At 32.9% G+C, this 16626-nt stretch overlaps 1 protein-coding gene across 11 annotated transcripts in view; it reads right to left on the bottom strand.

The window, feature by feature from the left end:
* The window catches only part of RAP1GDS1 (Rap1 GTPase-GDP dissociation stimulator 1), a 153997-nt gene that overhangs the window by 71906 nt on the left and 65465 nt on the right, over positions 1-16626 (bottom strand). For 8 of the 11 annotated variants that reach the window (XM_032332949.1, XM_032332958.1, XM_032332953.1 and 5 more), the window contains 2 exons: positions 12001-12126; positions 4385-4423 (listed from right to left, as the gene is read on the bottom strand). In XM_032332949.1, the coding sequence (XP_032188840.1) occupies positions 4385-4423; positions 12001-12126 (165 nt within the window). The remainder of the gene's footprint in view (positions 1-4384; positions 4424-12000; positions 12127-16626) is intronic. The other 3 variants (XM_032332954.1, XM_032332955.1, XM_032332959.1) reach the window with 1 other exon arrangement.

Below are 16626 nucleotides of genomic sequence, written 5' to 3'. Positions count from 1 at the left end.
TTCCAGGGATTTACTCATCATCACTACTAGAATACAAACACTCAAATCATATGACCCATGGTGTATGTACTAAGACTTTGTATAGGCAGGAACATAAATATATATCTTCAATGACATAAAAGCATGATTCTAATTCTAATATGGCTTAGTAGAGATAAATGTTTTCCCGTGTCATATAGAAGGCTGATTAAAAGGACGGTTCAGCAGGTTAAAACTTTGTTTATTCAAATGTATTTTAAACATTCAAATGAAAAATGTGAACCCATCTATATCTTTTCTGAAATTTAGAAAGCAACTTATAAATGAACCAGGTGCAGGTAAAATGCATGGAAGATTAGATATAAAAGTAAAAGCTACAGGGATGCTGGGATGGCTCTGTTGTTAAGCATCTGCCTTTGGCTCCACGATCCCAGGGTTCTGGGATCGAGTACCACATCAGGCTCCCTGCTCAGTGGGGTAGCCTAGCCTGCTTCTACCTCTCCCACTCCCGCTGCTTGTGTTCCCTCTCTGGCTGTGTCTCCTCTCTCTGCAAATAAATAAATAAAATCTTAAAAAAAAAAGTAAAAGCTACAAGTATTATATCAGTGAAAATACAAAAATAACTCATGAAGAAAAAACCACCATGATTGTTAAATACTCATACGTCAAAAAAGAAGCATAAAGTCTGCAACTTTGTGACATAGTACTATATTCAAGGTTTTAAAAATTTGTTTTTATGCAGGTAAATTTCAAATAAATTTGTATATTTACAGGTATAATGCAGGATCAGGAGGAAAGCACTAGTTCCACAGATGCTGTTTAAAATTAGGTCACAACATGTAATTTGATGGACACAGCTTTGGTGTGTCTGATGATAACTGTATTAATTTCTATAGCTCAACAGATTTCTCACAGTCAAAACTGCTTGATAATTCTTTTTTCAAAAGTTCTTTATATAACAAAACATCGATAAATCACCATACGTTTGCTAAAAAAAATTGCTAAAATTACTTTATTTTTGTATTTCTATATTATCGTTTTACTAGCAAAAGGCTGAATATCTGCATATTATAACTAACTTATAAAATAATTTATCAAACTCAATTATTTCCATAAATGACTTCTGAACAGCCTTCAAGTTATAATATAAATAACTGAATGTTCCATTTTTTAAGTCCAAACCACTCAAGATCAAAATTCAATTTCATTCCAATTATTTTACATATAAAAGAGGCTTTTGTATCAAATTATTTCATACTTTAAAGTAATTATGCTAGATTATGGAAATGTATGTGTGTATGTGTACATATGTACTTATAGTTAAAATTTAAAATTTAATTTGAACTGGTAACAGCAGTTTCTCAAAAGGCACATTTATTCTACCCAGCAAGAAGAATTTGAGTTATTCACCTTCAAATAGTTATCTACCTTTTATACTCCCTCACAGCCAAAGGAAATATCCACAGCATGTAGCATGGACAACTGATTAAAAACAGAAAGTTCTTAATATTTCAGCTCAGTTACAAAGAAGAAAAACAGAAAAAGTAAATAATAATTAAGAAGAGCAGAGGATAATACGTATTAAAAGGGTTTCTATAAGCAGACTGAAAATTTTATGTCTAATGTAGCTACTTTAACTTCGTCTTTGACAGGTGAAATTAGGGTAGTAAGGGTTAAGGGGGAAAAGATTAAAGCAAAAACAAACAAAAATCTTATTTTTTAAGAACTCTGTAAATTAGACTTTCCCCACCCTATTAAGGCTTCTTATTAGGAAAGGAAAATTCCAAAAGCCATTCAGGCTTTGATTCAGATACTAGGAGGGAACTTTGTACCAAGGGACAAAAAAATTAATCTGGCAACCACAGGACTTCTCACTGAACTCAAGAAAAATCATGCAATATTTTTGCTGTGTGCAATACTTTCTCACGTGCTGTCTCCACCTTTGTATCTATAAAACTGGTAACAACTACTTGAAAACAATTATTCCATCTCTTTTTAATAAGACAATCACATTTTTATAATACAGTAGTTGGAAACTAATGAAGTACTGGAAAAAAACAGCTATGTGAAAAAAGTACCACGTTCTTTGCCCTATAATTTTTATCAAGGTAAAAATTTATAGCATATTAGACTTTTAAATACCATTCTAATAAGCGGGATTTGAATGTTAACAATCAAGTATAAAAATAAAAAGATCATAATTCCTTAAAGTGTAAACTATCTGAAGGGTTACTTAAGTAACCATTTCTTAAATCTAGTGGACTACTTTGCAAGAACCAAAGTGATAATAAAGAGTCTAATCTTACTTCACATTTAATTCATTCTCTCTGATCCAGTCAGTATTTACATCCTACCTGGCCTACTATAATGGCTTCCTCTTCTCTGTCTCACCTCTCTTCCCACTCTGATCCAAAGTATATGCTTCTATGAAGCTGGAATACCTATTTGAGGTTATTTTTTGGTGGTTCTTTCCTGTCCACACATCAAAGTGCAAAATAACTCCTTAGCCTACACACACTTTAAGTGCACAACACACATTAGCAAACAGATGCAGACATCATCTTTAACTGCAGTTAACCTCCACTACCATTTGGTTATTTAAACAATTAGATCTTCATGAATACTGATAACATGCCCCGTAACCCCAATTCTGTACTTTCCCCCCACACCACAAGTTTCCTATTACTTTGCCACTGACTTTTATTAACAGATGGGTTTGACTTCTACTTTATTGGGAAGATGGGAGGCTAACCGACAAAACACTCTTCTGACTGTCCTCTTTACTATCTTAACACTTTTTTTTATACGTCTCCTATCTTCTGAATTTTTTTAAGACAAAAAATGTCTTTTTCTGTTCTAATACCAGCGCTGTTTACCCAAGTCTGTGATTTCTTTTTTCATCTATGATCCTTCTCTATCAATTAATTATTCCCTCTAAATTTATTTTGTCCTTGTCCACAGGGTCCTAGCCTAACAAATATGTTCCTGTCTCCAGTACGTTACTCACTCCCACAGTACTGCCCTTCCCTCAAACTAGTCACCTCTTCTTTTCTCATTAAACTTCTAGAAAGTTAATACGGTCCCTTCATTTCCTCATTCCTTACCACAACCCTTGAAATTTGACTTCTCTCTCCACACAGACTCGAGCATGTTTTTTAAAAACATGAATGTCCCTTTATCTAACCATCAAAATTCAGTATTTTTTTTTCTTGGCAGTACTTGACACTGTTTATCATCCAACTCTTTGGAATCCATGACAATAAACTTATTTTCCTTGAATCTTTCAGTGCTTCTTCACAAGCTCCTTCATTTCTTCTACACCCTAAATGTGGCTGTTTTCCTTTAAATGTTTCTTCTCTTCTCATGGGTCAACAATCACTCTTAAGTGCATGAATCCCAAAGCTCTGTCACCTGAATGTGACAACAGCACTTCAAGTTCAATGCACCTCCAAACACACCCACCTAGATGAGATCTCACTATTTCTATGATTGGCGTTATCCTGATTCAAATTCTGGACTCAAAGACTCCTTCCTTCTTTTTATCTGATATTTTCTTGGGTTCCATACATATCCTCTTCCCTCCTATTCTCTGAGCTTAAAAAGAAAAACTAGACTTCTCACTGGTTATTCTTCATCTAGCCCACTGCCCAATGTTTTTTAAGCAAGAATGCATCAGAGTAATTTAGGAAACTTTTGCAAAACGGTTTAGATATACTGGTTCTAGCATATGGCTAAGAAAATGTATTTTGAAAAAGTTCCGTCAGTGTTTCAGATGTACACTTCTGGAAGCACTTCAGAAGCACACTTCTTGTTAAGTATAAGACTGCCTATCTTATAATGTATACTCCTCTTTCAAATTAACTTTGTCCATGGTATCAATTTGAGCATTTCATTCTTTTGCTGAAATACTTTCAATGGCTCCCCATTATATAAAAGCCCTTCCCCAATCTGGGCTCCAGACACATCTCTCCATCATGTTTATCTACCTTTTAAAATGCTTTTCTGTGCTCCTGAAAAACCCTTTCCCTCTCTCCATAGGTCCAAATGTTATACTGATTAAATGCTTTCTTCTTCATGGATACCACTGGAAGAGCTCAAACATAAATGAGCCCCCACCCCTCCGGCCCGGTCCGGATTTATATTATGTAACCTTTTACAGCATTTGTTAAATAGTGCCTTGTTGGTTTTTTTTTTTTTAAGATTTTGTTTATTTGCTAGACAGAGATTACAAGTAGGCAGAGAGAAAGGAGGAAGCAGGCTTCCTGCTGAGCAGACAGCCAGATGCGGGGCTTAATCCCAGGACCCTGAGATCATGACCTGAGCCAAAGGCAGAGGCTTAACCCACTGAGCCACCCAGGCGCCCCTACTGCCTTATTTTTTAACATTAATATACATGCTTCATTACCTTGATACACTACAACTTCTTTAAATATCAGAGACACACCTGGACAATAAAACAGAAGTGCTTATCAGCAATATCATATCCACCTCACATCATCTGCATTAGTTTTCTAGAACAAGGGTAAATTATAAACTACTTAAAAGGCTGATACTAACTTATTAGAAATCTCACCTGAAGTAGAGACTTGTGGATGAACACACAAATTCCGAGACTAGAACTGCCAACATCTAACCTATTACCATAGGTTACATAGAAGCCGGATGCTACTCGAGTTACTACTTGTTCATTACCTGTTCTGATCAAAGTCCTGAGAGTATAAATTCCCTCTCCCTAAATCTTATTTTGGGACTGTCAATTTTTTTGTTGATTTTTTTTTTCCTGAAAGTCAAATTTGAAGGGAGAAGAAAAGTTAGAGGCAATTGTATCCTCCATTTTAATAGCACAAACCCAGTTAAAAAAATTATTGCTATAGGTCATACTTTAAAAATTTTTATGTGTGTTTATGTACATAAATGTGTACTTATATACATGGAATATATATTTATGTATTTGTTCTCTCTATATATATATTTGTTTGTATGTCTCTGTGATATATTTCCCCCACACTCAAGTAGGGTTGAAAGAAGCAAGGTCATTTCCCATAGGAGAGAGAGCATGTATGCCTCCTGGATTAGTGGAGTTTTCTAAACTTCTAATTTTGAAATAATTAGAGGCACAAGGAAATTGCAAAAAAGCAGTACATGAAGGTCCCATGTACCCTCCATCCAGCTCACTCTAATGGTCATATTTACACAACTCTAATACAATATCCCAACAAGGAAACTGACACTGATAGAACCTACAAGCCTTGTCAGATTTCATCAGTTTTTCTCTGCACTTATGTACACATAAATTCCTTGGAACACATGATTCCAAGCAACTTTATCACATGTATAGATTCATGTAACCACCATCAATACGTGGTATTTGAAAATACTCTCACGCACATCAGAGCATATTTTTTAATCTCAGAAAATAGAACTTGGATATATTATTATACACAACACAGAAATTAAGCAGATACAATGAATACAAAGTAGAAGTGTATTTTGGTTTAAAATAAATTAGAAAATATTTTCATGTCAAAACTTCTCATTTTTAAGTTGTATGCTTGAAGTTTACTAAAAAACAATACATTTGGGCTATTTGTCCAATTAAAACATAGTACTCAGTATTATTTCTTGGATTCTGTTGAAGATTTGGTACAAGACACAATCATATGAAGAATATTGGGGCAATTTTTATACAGCCATGATTGAAAATGCTGCCTCTAATGTCAGCCAATATCCTTTGCATATTTTAAGAGGGATGTGTACACAGTCATCCAGGGAACTAATGATATCCTGGTGATAAATCCCTTTTAGTATTTGTCTCAACAGTTTTTGTTTGATTGAAGAACTAGACTATTTCTCCTTAGCACAAAATAAAAATTACTTAGCATAACAAGCTTTTTTTTCTACCTTCGCTGCCAAGCAGCTCAAATTAAATTAGTGCTCATTATAGTCAATATATTATCCTTGATTCTTAGACTTATCTTTGCCTGTCTTTATAAGGTTTCTGGCCCTTATACCTTTATTTTAAATATCTTGGATATATATTACACTATGTCATATAGCACACAGTCTTAGAAACAATGATGTATGGACTGAAAGTTTGTGACCCTCCAAAATTCATAAATCTTTTTTTTTTTAAAAGATTTTATTTATTTATTTGACAGACAGAGATCACAAGTAGGCAGAGAGGCAGGCAGAGAGAGAGAGAGGGAAAGAGGCTCCCTGCGGAGCAGAGAGCCCAATGCGAGGCTCGATCCCAGGACCCTGAGATCATGACCTGAGCCAAAGGCAGCGGCCTAACCCACTGAGCCACCCAGGCGCCCCCAAAATTCATAAATCTTAATACCCTAACCCCTGATGTGATAACAGGAGGAAGTAATTAGGTCACAGAGGCAGAGCCTTCATAATGGGATCTGTGCCTTTATAAGAGACAGTAGAGCTTGCTTCCTCTTTTTCTTCTCTTCTCTCTCTCTGCCATGTGAGGATACAATGAGAAGAAAGCTACAGGCAAGCCAGGAAGAGTGTCCTCACCAGATACTAAATCTACTGACACCTTGACATTGGTTGGACTTCTCAGCTTCCAGAACAATGAGAAACAAATATTGGTTGTTTAAGCTACCCAGTGTATGGTAGTTTGTTATAGCAGCCTAACAAAGACAATCATATATAAATGCTACATTATTTTCTTTGTATAGCAGCTCATAATTTATATTACTCATCTATAAATAAAGCTGATTTCATCCATACAAGTCACTTTACCAATGAGAAAACTGAAATTCAGAAAGATTAAATGACAATTTAGTGAATGGTAGAACTGGAAATCTCATCAATCTATAATATTTACCTTCTGGGGGGCATAGTAAAATCTCATTTATTTAAAATTACATTAATTTTAAAATAAACTACATGTCTTTTATAAGCAAGCACTATTTGCTTAATTTCTAAAAACAGCCCCAATTACTATTCTTATCATTTTTTTTTATTCTGACCAAATCCCACACACTTAGTGTGTACGTTTAATGGTCAACAAATTGTTTTCCTTTGAGCATGTCAGAGAGGTCTTTAATGGCATGAAATTTTTTTTAGAGTTTATAACAATGTTATAAAACAACATCTATTTCTAACTATATATTCAAGCTATCTTTTTTTCTTAAGATTTTATTTGTCAAAGAGAGAGAGCACATGCAAGCACATGCACAAGCAGGGAAAGCAGCAGTTAGAGGAAGAAGCAGGCTCCCTGCTGGTCAAGGAGCCTGACATGGCTCAATCCCAAGACCCTGGGGTCATACCTGAGCCAAAGGCAGATGCTTAACCGACTGAGCCACCCCGGTGTCCCTAGGATATCTTTATAATATTTTCATGTGATAATAGCCATAATTACTGTCTCTAAAAATAGCAGTCGCATATAGTTTTTTATTCTTACACAAAAATAGCAGTTGCATATAGTTTTTTGTTCTTATATACACAATATACTTTGATAATGTACCCATTCATATACAATAGATTAACCGTTAAAAGCTGAAGAATCTGATTTTTATACTTACTGGCTGATAATTCTGTTTTACTCTAAAACTGAATACTGAAAACTGGGGTAAACATATGAACCGGCAAAACTCTTTAATATAATTAAATACTTAACCTAATTTAGACCACTGAAATAAACATTTATTTTAAATGCCAGGCATAAATAGGTCTCCATTAAATATAACTGTGGCAAATATACTTTGCTTACTTAGGCAATTTCAAAGCATGTCGGTATTATATTAATACATACTTATCTAACCAACTTACTCTACAAAATATTATAGAATTATTGCTAAATGTATTTTAGCATTTGCAACCAGAACAATGAATTCTTTATTTTTAATATAAAAATAGTATAGCATTATTATAATCACTAATATACACACAGATCCATGCATATATTTGGTATCCTTTCCAATATACTTAAAGTCAATGAAATAAACAATATTTATTTCACTTCATAAATATTGGCTTTGGCAGGCCGAATTATCTCCTCATTTTGAATATTTATTTATTCATCAATGAGCACAAATCCAATTATCTATGTAAGATGGCATATTATATAAGCTCCCTAAGTATCTTTCCAATAACAGTACCAATTATATAATAAGCATTAATTTTACTTTTTAAACAAGCATATTTGTTTAATTTTAATAAATATTAAATAGATATTTATGTTTTATATTTATATATATATTTTTAGTTTTGTTTATAAACATGTAATGTATTATTAGCCCTAGGGGTACAGGTCTGTGAATCGCCAGGTTTACACACTTCACAGCACTCACCATAGCCCATACCCTTCCCAATTATATTTATATATATTAAGTGTAGATATATATTAATCTTTTTCTGGTATACAAAAGGCACAGATATTTAATTTTATCTAATCATTTTCTTCTAGCCCCTACTATATAACTTTGAACAAATATATCTAATATCAATTATTTCCTGACCTCAAGCAGTAACATCTGCAGAGAAAACTCAGTCTCCAATGACCAATTTATCCTTACAAATTATAAATACAGCATGGGAATTTAACATGAATCTTTTCAGTACCATAAGACCATTTAATTATATCAGCAATTCAAAAAGTGCACATCTATTTAAACAAAACTAATCACTGAAAGAAGGGACTACTACAGAGATGGCCACATAGGGAGGAAAAAAGAACTCATTTTTTAAAAATATCACCTTTGAGAGAAATGTATAATGAAACAGGCTGAAGGTATGCAATTCTGAAATTTAATACAACTTCTCTTTATTTAAAATTATATTCCCCAGTGTATCCCATCACAGCTTTGCTGATTCCTTCTAAATTGAAATACAATTTTCCTCTGATCATTGATTTAAAGGATGTCAAACTTCTTATAAAAAGGGTTACTTGGCAAAGTTCAAGGCAAAAGAGCTATTTTAAAATGTTGCCGGTATCAAAATTCTGTTTGGATACTTAGAAAGAGAAATCCATAAATGAAGTACCTTTCTTCTGTTCTTTTGGAAGAACAGAAAAAAGACCAGACATTTTAAATGAAAAATGTTCTCACCCAGTGATTCTTTCATCTCTATATGCAAGAGAGAGACTGGGATTCAAAAAGTTCATCAGCAACAAAGCCTCATTCAGTTCCACTTAGGAGCTATATCAGCCTGCTACCTGATGTTATGTAAGAGTTTCCTTCCATTCGGAAGAGTTCCTAAAATGGGTACTGTCAAAGGCAGTAAAACCATAAAACCCGACCTACTTTTTTCAAAAGATTTCCATGGATCTTATGGCAAGTATAATTCCTTTTAGAGTTGGAGCTATCCTCCTTTCAAGTAAACTGTGTTGACTGAAATACACTAGCAAATGCTTCACTTTTTAAGGGTTAAAATACAAATCCGTAAAATATACACACATTTCTCAAATTTTTATCTCTAACAGTGAATGTCTACTGGTGCTTTCCGCATACATTGGCTTTCCTATCTATTGTAAGCCTAGTATCATTCTGAATAAGCTCACATTAAAAAAATTACCCATTTGGAATACATTTATAAAATTTAAGCAAACAAATTAGTCTGATAGGAAAGTCTGATAAAACACAAATGTGAATTTTAAAACATATGTTACTTATAAGAAAAAGATCCCTTGTATTTATAAAGCTGTCGTGTAGTTTTCAGTCTTCATTTTAAGAATGAAGCATTACATTTTTGAGAGGGAAGAAGGTTAATTAATTAAAATGGAAGCTATTCAATACTTTTTTAAAAGAGAAATTAATTTCTGGGTTCTTTCAAACTCCCCATTGTCATAAAATATAATGAGAAATGCATTTCAAGTAAATTCTCAAGTCAACCACACAGCATCATTATTTACAGATACAAAATGTCATCCTTATAATTCAAATAAAAGTGCTGTATTTTTCCTACAGTTATTCTGAAAACATCACTGAGAAGTTCACAGAGATTTAATTTCAAAGGGAAGGATAAATCATACAGACTTATGGAAATTATATGCACAAGATAGCATGGCACAATGAACACATTTTTTCACATGATTTACAGTAATAAATGACTCCTTTTATTTATTCATTTTTTTTAATATTTATTCATTCTTAAGACTACTAACTTCATTTTCCTTAAGCAAGGCTTACAAGTATAAAAAATAGCCTGTATTTGTTATGCTCAATTTTCCACTTAACTATAGTTTACATTGAATTGAGTGAAAATAAAGTGGTTATAAATATTTATAAATAAGTGAGACAAAAAAATTAACTTCACAGCCTAAAGCACATCCACAGACTTTATGCTGCATATCTCATAAGGACATAGCAAAAAGATATGATAAACACTGCAATAATGGACTTTAGTTTCATCAAAATGATAATCTTATTAACTACACATTTATTACCCTAACTTCAAGTTTCCTTAGAGTACACAGGAAATAAAATTACTCTGTGCCCATAAAAATCACAGCAATATGAGACAAGAGATCACTATAAGTGTTTCTCCTATTGTGCCAAAACTAAGGGAAAGTCCAGAACAAAAGTACTCAAAACAGGCATTTCCTATAAATGCATAATTTAAGAATAACTAACCAGAACAAGGTTTAAAGGATATACTCAAGATAGGCTTAAATTCTAGTAATATACACAGAAGGATAAGAATAAACTTAATGATCAATGCTCTCCAACTACATGCCAGCAATCTTTGACTATAACTCTGCAGAGGCTTTTTTAGTATGTATTATTAAAATTAATCATATAAAATGTATCTTAAATGGTTCACTCTTGAAAGCTAATATTATAATAAGCCATGATGTTCAAAAAAATCCTAAATATAAAAATGCAAATTTATAAAGTATTGGAATTCTGTAATTAATTCTATAACTAAAGCTATCCTAGGATAAAAGGCAAAGGAATGAAAGGAACAGTAGATAAATTTATAATCAGTACTGGGGACTAGAAGCTGTAAGTTAAAATTCATATTAAGACATCTATATCTTTAGATGTAATATATAATGTTCCAGAAAAAGTAAGGAAAGGAGAATAAATGAGGCTAGCCTTATCATTAATACTACAAATCATAACTGAAAAGTTATAGTTTCAGTCTTTTTTCTACTTTCTTTAATCATAAATAAGTATGTTCATGACCTTATTTTCAATCTGGCTTATATACAAAAATCACTTTTTGAAGCACTGCCTATTATAAAAGGGCTATGTCTTTTGTACATGAAATCAATGGGGAAAATAAACAGTAAGAGTTATCCTAGTTATATAAATAGAACTAAATTCCTAGGAGACTTTAAAGGTAAATATTAAAATACGTGTTTTTGGCTCAGAAAATATATACCTAAGGAAAACCCAAGATAAGGCTAATTAAACTGAATATACTCATGATTTTTTTGGATTTTATTTATATAAGTGTGGAGAGGAGAAGTAGAAAATATTGTAATATGCCCATACCCAAGTTCTTGCTTTCTGTCTACCTGGCAGAGCAGTTTATTTTAGAAAGTGGTGAGGATGACAGTGTGACATTATGACAAATAGGAATGGAATCAATGCAAATGCAGTAGGCCAGTCTAACTTTAGAGAAGATGATGGTTTTAATGAATGGATTTATTGAATTTCAAGTAATTAAAAATTTATTTGGACAGACCTAGATACTTTAAAAAACTGTGTTCGTCAGCATTCTCACTCAGAGACAGAACTTTGATAAACTCTAACTGAAAAGATAATATATATTTTTTCTAAAACTAAAAGTCCTAATTTCTTAGAAATTGACTGACTTTCCTCTGAAAGTAATATTTGTGATAGCAGAGGAAAAGAATTCATTTCCTTAACTTCTTAGTTAAGAATGGTATGGCCCAAATTTCCACTGGATCTGCTGAGAAAGCAGAGCTAAGTCATAACTGGCCCATGTTAGTATCTTAGCCTAAAAAAGACAGTGCTAACACTAAAAATGAAATTAGTTTCAAAACCAGAATTCTTAAAAAAAAGTTTTTAAGTGTATCATTGATATTTCAACACTTACGGCTATCGTAACATATGTTTCCTAGAGCCCTGCCCGTTTGAAGTAGCACTTCCTGGTCTTTGCTATTTAGCAGCTGCACCAGTGGTGAAATCAATCCGGCATCCACACATGGAATACGCATAAATTCTGAAAATAAGAGACATATGTAATTAAAAATCTAAAAATTCACAGTTTACATTATCATGTCCTTTAATAAAATATCTACCCACTCTGAAAGTGTTAAAAATGGCTTACCATCTGAAGGATCATTCTGTTCAAAAGTAACTCTACTAAATACTTAGTGAAATAAGAACACAAAATGAATAGGGTCATATTTTTCTTTGTTGACAGTCTCTATCATAAACCCAAAAGATTTTTAATTAATTTTCATTATACCTAATTGATCACTATTTTCTTATAATAACGAATGTGCTTGGGAAGCAATATATGATGACAGGAACACTTGGCAATGTTCCTTCCATAAGCCTGATAATTAAAGTACTACAGTTATAAACTAAGCCATCAAATTGTACAAATTTTCACATGTTCTCTTTTTATTCACTGTATGTTCTTTAAAAGGACAAAATATTTTTTAAAAAGGTTTGAGTGTATCATTACAAATAATAGGTCCTTTTCAATTGCTAAGACCTGGTAGAATCATCTATTCCTTAATTCCTACTTTTTGTTTTTATGGATCACTCACATCTGCTGTTATACCCATAAATTCATAGGTCTCAAATACCAAATGTTAAGTTTTCTTATACTTCTAACACATTTTTCATTGTCTCCCAATGATACCATCATAGTCATGATTATTAGACATAAATTTTTTTATAGTGTCTCATGATGGACTATTACAAAATTGAGGGATAATAATGATACCAATTAATGAAAGTTCTCCAAATAATCAATATTGGGACCATCGTTTTGGACATCAAGACGTACTGTAAGTCAAGGAACTTAGTCAACACAGACCTAATTCCACATCCTATAACCCATCCTACTAAATTAAAAAATCATTGTCTTTTCACTATTATCTTCAAGGGGGGGTTCACTCCTTAGTCTGTTCCACAAGTACCACCATAAGAAATCTTCCCTCTCTTTTTCTCCATTTTCAAATTCCTAGAGCACATCATATAAGGCTGTTATGTGAGCTGTTACGTCTGAAACAACTTCTTTAACCCATGACATAGCTATGAGTCACAGAGGTATTCTTCTCTACCTAAACAAAAGATTGCATTCCTATTATATCTCTTACTTACTTACCACTGTATTATTGAAAACTCTCTATAATTTAAACTTCCAAGATTTAAGAAGTACTTCTTACTTCTAAAGCTAATCTTTAAGTCTACTGTTGATGTTTTTTTTTCCCTTTCTTTCTTTTTTTTTTAAACTCTATATTGGGAGTTTTTCCTATTGGGAAAATGAATTATGCTCTAAATAATTTCAAGAATTCAATGACCATCTTCTATAGGGGATGACATATCAATCTACTTGTCTACCTCTTAAGTTAATGATCTCCTTGGGATCTTTATATATTTCAAATCTTAAAATAACATGTCACCAACTCAAATTAATCAACTTGAAGATAGATATTCATTATCTTTTCTACCTTTCCCTATGCCTAGTTTCCAACAGTGAAATAACTACTAAAATAAGAAATTTACAAATAGTCTGATTTGCACTCTTATTTCATAAATTTCATTTCCTTTGGACCCTTATTTCTCTTTTCTTATTTCATAACTGCTGTTGTATTTTATTGTTTTGCTTCTTTGGTTTGTTGTTGCTATGCTTCAGGCAATGGCAACATTGATGAGTTACTATTTTTGTTTGCTTTGATGCTCTAATGTTCTATATGATACCAACATAGCTTTCAAAATTCTGATGGTACAATCAATAATAGAGAGTAAATAATTATGGGAAAATTACAGAATCAAATAAAACTGTTCTAAACTTTTTCTTAAATACCAAAGCATACAAACACCATTAGTAGGTCAATTGTACCTCATTTTTTTTTAAAAGCATATAATTAAATAAAATAAAACTAGTATATTCCTTGGCTTTCAGTGTAAAGGCAAGACTGCCAGTCCCTGGAAGAAGCAAACTCCCTTCTAAAACCTTCTGCTTTTCAGTCAGTTTGCTTTTTAACTGCAGACTGCAGTTCTCTTTAGCTAGTTTTAAAGACATAAAGTTACCTCCTTTAGGTGGATATATGTAAAAATAGACCAGGAACTTATAAGAAATATGTTTAAAATATTATATTCAACATACATTATTTAGTTATATATTATGTAAAAATAGACCAGGAACTTACAAGGAATATGTTTAAAATACTATATTTAATACACATTAATTTATACATATTATATATATAATATTATAGAGGTTATAGAATGAATGGCTGTCACAGTCATCCTTGTTCACAGGATTCCCACCACACATACCCCTAGTTCATACTACATGAACTTGTTACCTGAGCATAGCTGGTGAGACTCTGACTTGAGGCCAGACTATATACCAGCTGGCCAATAGCCTATCAGATGTTCTAGTTCAAAAATCTGCTAAAAAGGACAATAGCAAGGGACTGGGAAAAAAAAAAAAAAATCAGATCCTTTCTTCTTAATTTGAACTCCAGAGAACTGAAAAGTTCTTGAGGAGGGAGGGAAGGACTGTCAGGGGAAGGCTGAAACTGAGATACATGCAGAATGACAGTGAGTGAAAAAACCATAGTCAGGGGGCACCTGGGTGGCTCAGTGGGTTAAAAACCATAGTCAGTGAAGGCACTGTCTATGCAGTAGAAGAAGCCACTAAGTATTTGTATACTTCTATGTGTGTCTATACAAGATAAAATTCATTTAGTTTTTTTGCATAATGTGTGGACTTCAACATAGAAATTCAATATAGAGCTTCAAGGAATAGGCACTGCTCTGTATTAATATCAACCCAAACTTATTAACATAAAGTTGATTTCTACTGAAGAGTATTTTTTTCCTTTGATTATAGTGAAACAATCAATAAATGTTTGATAGAATATTTCTATTTCTTTCTGAATCCAGTATTTTTTTTTTTTTAAGATTTTACTTACTTATTTGACAGAGATACAAGTAGGCAGAGAGGCAGGCAGAGAGAGAGGGGGAAGCAGGCTCCCGGCTTAGCAGAGAGCCGATGCGATGCAGGGCTCTTGGGGCTCAATCCCAGGACCCTAGGATCGTGACCTGAGCTGAAGGCAGAGGCTTAACCCACTGAGCCACCCAAGCACCCGGCAACATTCCTTTCTTTTTTGCTTTTTCTTTTCCAAACCTACTTGAATTACACATTCACTCAGCATCATAGTGAAGTACAGTACTGTGATGAAAATCATAGATATTTTTAATAAAATCTGCTTTTATTATATCTACTTATCAAATATTAAAAGCCTTACATGTACATACTTTCCTCATTTTCAGCTGCCTAAAGGAAATAAATCTATTTTACTAAAACTTTTTAACTCTATAAGCCTAATAAAAACATATGGAGTATTAGAGTCTACTTTAATGTTAGACTAAATAGTAATGTGAATTCTGAGTTTGAATTTTCTCTAATAACCTCCCTATAATTATTAACTATTAGTTTTTTATGTTTTTCATTAGAAGAACAAGGACAACTATGAGGTGTGAATACATAGGAACCAGTGGCTTTCACATGTAGGTTGCTGAATTGACATTTTTAATTTACACTGTATTGCCTTTTGTTAAAAAAAAAAAAAAAAGTTAATACTGGTAACTGTAACTAATTCTTACAAAATGACTGAGGTTAAGCTTCCAACACTGCAATATCAATGTATACTTAAAGCTACTTGACAACCTGGTAAACTTTATTGGTTGGAAGCAGGTAATCAATTTTATTCAACAACTTTTCTAGAGCATACACATATATTTAATACTAAAATAAATATATACCTGTTATGGAGTAGAGGGCAAAATTAAAACAAATTTATACGACAAAACAGGAGAATTCCAGTTTTCTAGTGGTGGCTTCTCCACCACTTGTACACTTGAACTCTTTTGTTCAGAGCATTCAAGGAGAAAAGTTTGATAAACACTTTTAGAATCAGATAAAGCACGGATGGGGGAAAAAAGCATAATGTTGATCCAAATTACCGATTCTGTATCATTTTAGACTGTGATTTGGTTCTCAAGCTTTATAGGCATGAGGATCACCTGGAAGACTTGTTAAAACAGACGGCAGTCCCCAGTCTTAGAGTTCCTGATTCAGTAGGTCCAAGTGGGAGGATCCAACAATTTGTATCCTAATCAGTTCCTAGTGAATCTGATGCTGATGGTCCAAGGCAGGCAACTAGTGTTTTGGAGGAGTAGAGGAAGAGACACAAAGTAGTTCACCTTCTGTTTGCTTTTTACACATTTTAACTTCAGTTATCAGCCTAATCTTTCAGGTCATATGCTGCTATCCCTGCATTAAGACCACTAGTACGCTTTCTACTTCTATCATAAAATCTCATTTACTGAAGAGAAGCAAAGAAGAAGAAGAGACAAGGAGAAGCATAAGTTCCAATTATTATCATGTAAGTGTTTGAATACCAGCTTTACCACCTACTAGCTCTGTAAAGATAGGCAAGGTATTTAACCTGTTTTCTCATGTGCATAAAAT

This window comes from Mustela erminea, chromosome 2, assembly GCF_009829155.1.
Source record: "Mustela erminea isolate mMusErm1 chromosome 2, mMusErm1.Pri, whole genome shotgun sequence".
In the NCBI taxonomy this organism is placed as follows: domain Eukaryota; kingdom Metazoa; phylum Chordata; class Mammalia; order Carnivora; family Mustelidae; genus Mustela; species Mustela erminea.
The sequence above is the reverse complement of the archived record's forward strand: the minus strand, read 5'-3'. Positions and strand labels throughout refer to the sequence as shown.